The following is a 7198-nucleotide window of genomic DNA, read 5'->3' on the forward strand; positions in this document are numbered from 1 at the left end:
AAAGTTGGATCTTGGCTTAAATGAAAATTCTTACTACGCAAAATGTCATGTGCAATGCAAAATATATAGACCAGAACTTTCAACTTCCATAATTAATAATGTGAACATTTTTCCTTAAATTTTGAACTGTTTGGCCGTTGAAATGAGCTCTTAAGAGCGAAAACCACTCTCCAACTGAATTACAGCTCATTAAATATTCTAGATAGTCATGATTTATTGTTACCCACTTAACCTAAATCTATAATCAACTTGCATCATAGGTTTTTTTTTTTTTATTTAACCAAAAGGGCAAGAAGGGCGACTACCTATGGCATATCTAGTTGTCCATTAGGTACCGCTTAAGAAGAGCCTAAACACCCAATTTTATCATAGCCTAAACAAGATCCTCCCCATTTGAAATTAACTTGAGAGTATCAAATTAATTACATTTGAAGAGTATTATTATTTTTTTAATAGACAAATACTCCTCAATATAACTAAACTTTCATAACGACTAATACTAATCATATTTGTATAAATAATTATTAGTTATAAAGAGTCAAACCTTGGTACCCAACCTCGTAAACTTTTCTTTAAGACCACGTGAGATCTGTCGATTTCAAAAACATGTTTATGCGCGAATCTCAAATCTCATTCACGTGATCACTACTCAGAATTTCAAGAAATAAATAAATAATAAAAAAATTGATGAGTTGTGCGAATAATAGAAAAAGGCCAAATTCGGACAACTTTTTCTTTTGGCGATGAACGATGACTTCATACAGTGGCACTTGGAGATCGAAGAGAAGAAGAAAGTTTTTGGGATCAAATGTGAGTACAGGTAAGAAAATAAAATTATTATTCAAATTAAAAACGTCTCATCCAATACAAATGATTTTATCACATAGCAGGAATCTCAAAAACTAAGCAATCAAACTCCCAAGAATCATAAATACAGCCATGGAGATACCCACACCGAGTTCCCCTCTACCTCTTGGAGCCCCAGATGCAGGAGCGGACCCATTGGATCCGGGAGCCGACCCATTAGGTCCGGGAGCCGACGCATTAGGTTCGGAGGCAGGGCTGATGGCCGCCGCTTGGCCGACCAACTGCAGGACCGCTTTTGCGGCGAGATTCTCGGCCTCAAATGCGTGTACCATAGGGTAGCCTAACGGGGACAATCCCGGACCCACCTGCCAGACCTGGTTCACCTTCTCCGTCTTCGCCGGCAGCTTCCATTTGCCGAAGATCTTGATGGTCCCGCCGGATTCCTCGGCGCTCAGGTCCCACACCTCGTAAGACAGCTTCAACCCGGATTGGCTGAAATTGTAGGATTTGATGTCGAAGGTCTGGATCGTTACGGTGCCGTTGGATTTGAAGGCCACCAAGGCCTGGGCCCCAGCCATGCCGGTTTTAGTGGGGTTGATAGCCCACGCCACCCAGCCCCCCGGCTTCGCCGGCGGCGCCACGAATGCCACCGACAGCGACGAATTGGAGACGTTGAAGCTCCAGTGCAGGTTGGCGGTCAGATGAGGGAGATCTGTGCAGTTGGGGTACACCTCTTTGTTCGTAAACTTCTGAGAAGTGCAGTTGAGAGCCTCCCCCGGCGCCACCAGCAAAGCCACCGCCAAGACCCCCAGGACCGCTCCACATGAAAAACAAAGCCTACCCATTTTCTCTGAAGGCAAACAGATCTAGCGCGGGATCAGATTCTAGCAATTCTTCTGGATTCGGAGCAGTTTCAGAGGGATCCTCAAGGCTTGGAGGAGATGGGTAGAGGCAGAGGGAGTGTGTATATATATATATATATATATATAATATATAGATTTATAGATTTATAGGAATATTTATTTATTATGGGTTGCTTAGCTGTGATGTTGGCAACGGTCAGTGTGAAATATCAGACTTGAGAAGAAAAAGGACGTGGCGTGTTTTGATTGGCCACGTGGGTTGATTTTCCTCGATTTAGTAAGTGGTTGACTCTATCCGCGTGAAAAGAGAGAACACGCGGTTGATGCGGGTAAAAATCGTTAGTGGATGTAATCTGTTGATCCTAAAAAAAGGAGTAGATGGAAATGGATGGGGGCTGCGTGCTGCTCCGTTGTACGTCTACCTTTCGCCAATGGTGTGCATACCACGTGCCAACCGAATGACTTTCGGGTTAGGATTTTTTTTTTTATTCTAGTCAATTTTATTTATTTATTTATTTGAATATTTTCACCGTTGTGTTGAATGAGACACGGATGGCCCAGCCAAAAAGGTGGACTCGGAAATTTGGAATTTCCTTCGGTGGGCGACTTTCGGAATTTGGCCCCTTCCCATTACAGAGATTTCGTCGGCCACATGTGAATGTGATTGCTGCTTTCTCTCATGTTCTAGAATAAAACCTTCTTTTTATTTTTTTGGTCAATTACATGTACCTCTCAATTTTAAATACTCAAACTAACAACTAATTTGTAATAACTCCAAACAAAAGATTGGTTTAATGTCATTTTTCAAATTATTAAAAAATTTACAATGTCTTTCAAATGACAAAATATCTTTAATAAAAAATCAAAACACAAGAAGCAATCCTACAAATTTAACTCTTATTGAAGTAGAGTAATTAATAAAAGTGTTGTAAATCCAATAATTTATGGGCACTCTACATCATATCAATTGTACATTAATTGGTCTCTAAGAGGTAGCTCAATCGGTTGAAATTACGCCTCATAAAGTGGAGGTTACTAGTTTGAATCCCTCCCCTTTTGTACGGACATGGCCAACCAAAAAAAAAAAAAATTGTACATTAATTGTATAAGAATTGAATTTTTAAATTTACTTTTTTTTTTAAAAAAAAAAAGAGAGAAAAAAATAGTGCCAAACTCACTTTGGGTCACACACTGTCTTTTCCCTTACCTTTCGAATTTTTAGAAATATTTTTGTTTTATTAAAATAATTTAAAGACATTTGTGTCCTTTTGCATAACAAAAGGGACACATTGTAAAAAGACATTTCAAATTAAAGATTTGTTTGAGTGTGTGTTTGAGAGGTTTAAAAGTGGGTTTAATATTCAGAAAGTCGGTTTGAAAAAAAAAATACGTGTTTGGTAAAAATAAAATAAAAGCACTTTTGAGGGTTTAAAAAGTTTGAAAATGACCAAAATGCACTTTTAAAGCTCTCTTTGATTTAAAAGCTTTATTTTTCAAACGCAATCACAAACATGCTCTAAGAGAGATCAGGATCTATTGAAATTCCAGAAACTAAAGCTTCCTTAAGAATTTCAGTGGATCTAGATCCCTCTAAGAGAGCATAGGCTATTTTTATTTTTATTTTTTTTAGAAAAAGAAATATTCAAATGTAATAATATATGCACAAGTTGAGTTTATTAAAAGGATCGAAGAGATAAGTGCGACCAATCAGAAGTAGACTACACTTTTCGTTGAAATTAAAGAACCATTTTTGATTCACGGACTATATACGGTTTCTTACCGTTTGGGTAATCCTCGCATGTGATCAACCTTAAAAAAAAAAAAGCCATTTGAATTCACGTCGGTCCAAAAGCATGCAAGGGACAACATGTTAAAGACATATATTATAATGTTCATATCACTAATTTATCTTTTCTGCTTTCTTACCATTGGGCCAAGTGTCGCGTGTGATTATTAATCCCGAAATATAAAATTAATTTTTGTAGTTTACATGATTTATAATTAACTACATGTGATTTACTTTTATGTCAGTTCAAAAGCAAGCAATGAGCAACATGTTAAGACATATATTATAATGTTCCTCTTACTAATTTATCTTTCCTGCTTTCTTACCATTCGCCCAATTCTTATGAATGATTATTAATCGAAAAAAAAAAAAGAAAGTAAAATTAGTGAATGAGGTTTACGTGATTTATAATTAGTTTTATGTGGTATCAAAATAAACTTAAAATGCCTCTAAGGTGTGCAATAATAATAATAATAATTTAGTTTTTACAGTCAAGTTCCATTAGTATAACACTTACTTAAATATAACACATGTTACAATTTTATTGGTTCTAACGTTTCACGTTATTAGAATCTATTAAGTCTGTTGGCGGAATTTAACTATAGGGACTAAATTATTTTTTTTAGCATATCTCAATGACTACTAAATTCATTGTGATACCACAAGAAACTAATTGAAACTCAAGTAAGCTATATGATTTGGATCCCCTCATATATTTTTAAAATATGAGATTCACATATTTTAAAATCTGACCCCTCGGTTTAAACAAACGTAAAAATTTATGTTACTGAGACAAGTAGATTTAACATATTAAAAACTAAAATTAATTATCTCGATAACATACAAACTCTACATTTGTTTAGACCGTTAAACAAAATAGATTGCTTAGATTTTAAAACATGAAAATCTCATATTTTAAAAAGTATGAAAAAATCTTGACCCGTAAATTACGTGGACTGATTTTGCAATTTTTTCCTTATTAATTTGGCCTTTTTGTTTTTTGTTTGCTTTGGGAATAAATGGGCAGTAAGATATTTGTTTGTAGGGTAGCAACGTGCTTCGAAACAAGCAAAATGGTAGACAAAAGTGGTTGGTGAATGTGAAAGTAAGCATCATATCCGGTCTCAATCTTATTGGACAGCCCAAAAGCAATAAAATTGAGAACTTTAGCACAAGGAGCCGTTACTATAAAATAATTATTTTCTCCGCTTTCACGGAAGCACAAAAAAACTCTAACATCGTTTTCAAGCAGTAGTTTAATTGGTTGAGATTCATATTTAATAAAGTGAAGATCATTAGTTCAAATTTTGTTTCATTTATAGTACGGACATTAAAAAAAAAAAAAAAAAAACTATAATGTTGGATGGCTTTATTAAATATAAACTATATATTAAAATAAATGGCTTTATTAACTTATTTATCTATTTTTTTAATCAAATAATTGTAACGCTATTAATGCCGCTTGTCCAGAAAGTCATATTTCCTCGTTGCCGCTCTTGCTAGTGCTTCTTTCAAGATGCTTTATACAACATCAAGTTGGAACACATACACTTTGCCCCGTTTTATTTCATATTTAATTTGTGGTCAACATTTAAAGAAATTGATATATTGTTAGAGTATTCACATTGTATATTTTTATACGAAATGGCAAATTAAAACCTTCTTTATTTTTTTATATAAGGATTGTATTTTTCTTAAATATTTTATTTTTCAATTTTTGAAAAAAGAGAGAGGTAGAGAGAGAAATAGTATGAGAAAATTATGAGTAAAGAGACATTGAGAGAGAAATAGTAGGAGAAATTTTTGAAAAAGAGATGTTGAAAGAGAAACATTATATTAATGAGCTGGATTGGAAAAAGAGAGAGGTGGAGAGAGAAATGATAGGAGAAATTTTTGAAAAAGAGATGTTGAGAAAAAAATATTATATTAATGAGATGAATGTGTGAACAATGCGGTTACATAGAGCGGTGCACTGTTTACAAAAGCAACAAGAATGTATTTTGCATTTGAGATCCATAATCCAATGCATAGGATTTTTTTAGTGTTTTGATTATCTATTTTAGATAAAAGTAGGAAATGGCTAAGCCAATGTGAGCGCCCTTAAATGACGGATTATTCAAAAGCTTAAAAGCTAATAAGAAAAGATGAATTTAATTATATAATCAATATTTTAATACTCTCTCTCTCTCACGTTTGTACTCGAATTCTCTCATTTTTTTTAAGTACAAGGTTTAAACTCCTGAACGGGCTTTAATGTTATGTTAAATCATCACTTATCTCAAAAGTTTAAATTAACAAAAAGAAATAAATTTAATCGTTTAATCAATATTCTCACAGTTTCTTTCCTAGACCTATAAATATAAGAGAAATTGTTTTCATAAGATGTGTAACATAAGAACTTGTATTCATAGTGACATGCATGCCACACCACATTATGAAACAGAGCTAGCTACAACTTTCAAGTACATGCCTAGTTCGGATTCTGATCGACATTAATTAGTTGTCCGATTTGCTAGTAATTTAAATAGGAAATATGAGAGACTCTATATGAAACCTACGTGTTCGAGAGTAGTTGGCCGAACAACTCAAAATTTATTTGAACAAATGTATTTCATAGAAGGTCTCTCATATTAACTGCGGCAGTTAATACGAATTCTGATTCATAATAATTAGTTGTCCGATATGCTACTAATTTGAATAGGAAATATGAGAGACTCTATATGAAACCTACATGTTCTACTAGTTTGCCGAACAACCCAAAATTTATTTGGACAGACGTATTTCACATAAGGTCTTTCATATTAATTGCTTTAATTACTAGCAATTCAAACAAGTAATTGTTGTAGTTCGTTATCCGCCTAATACCTCTTGGCCCAATAAGTGTAGTTGAGAAGATTAAGGAAGTTGAGAATGCAAAGGAGGGCGAAAAAGAGATCTAAACGGGCATGATTCAAATCATTTCCCCCAAGCCATGGGTGACCCAATTTTCCCGTCACCCAATTGGACAGGCTCACAAGCACAGAGCTAATGAAGTATCCCATTGATGTAGAGCACCATGACAATGCAGTAGACATACTCCTCATGCTATCCGCCGCTTCAGAGTAGAAAAACTCAAGCATTCCGCCGAGAGTAAGCATGTCAGCAAAGCCCAGCAGATGGTATTGCCAGCCGAACCAAAAGACGGAAAGCGCGGCGTTATTCTGCACTGCCTCGTGCCGCCGCTTGGCTTCGACTAGAGTCGCCACGGCCATGGACGCGGACGCCAGTGCCAACCCCAATCCTATTCTCCCAAGTGGTCGGAATACTATGTTGGTCCTTCCAGAAAGTTTGGAGCCAAAAATCCGTATGAAATGCTCGTATAAGGGTATGGAGGCAAGCATGATGAAGAGTTGAAACACTGACAAGGATATTGTGTGGGGATTTTGAGGTTGTTGATTGTTCTGTTCATGATGTTCCCTTGGTGCACTGACAATGTCTGGAGTTGAGCAAGGCAACAGTTCATCATAATTGTGGAGGCAAAGATGAGAAGCAGGCCAATAAAGGTTTTTGTTTCCTCAATGTCAGCTCCATTGATGGTGACATGGTGTCATCTGCAATTGCTCTATCCAGGACCCTGCAAATTAATTATTTTTTTGTATTATTTAATTGTCAACTTAATTAGTGGACATGAATATATTGGAACATCATGATTTAAGGAGATTTTAATGTGGTGCATGTGTCACATAAGAACATAATTTAATTT

At 35.3% G+C, this 7198-nt stretch overlaps 1 protein-coding gene across 1 annotated transcript; it reads right to left on the reverse strand.

Annotated features, from left to right (window-relative positions):
• Window positions 1–811: 811 nt before the first annotated feature.
• LOC132164089 (cytochrome b561 and DOMON domain-containing protein At3g25290) lies at window positions 812–1762 on the reverse strand. The gene has a single exon (XM_059574510.1). The coding sequence runs from the start codon at window positions 1650–1652 to the stop codon at window positions 903–905; it is 750 nt and encodes a 249-aa protein (XP_059430493.1). The 5' UTR covers window positions 1653–1762; the 3' UTR covers window positions 812–902.
• Window positions 1763–7198: the final 5436 nt, after the last annotated feature.

Source organism: Corylus avellana, chromosome ca1 (genome assembly GCF_901000735.1).
Source record: "Corylus avellana chromosome ca1, CavTom2PMs-1.0".
Taxonomy (NCBI): Eukaryota; Viridiplantae; Streptophyta; class Magnoliopsida; order Fagales; family Betulaceae; genus Corylus; species Corylus avellana.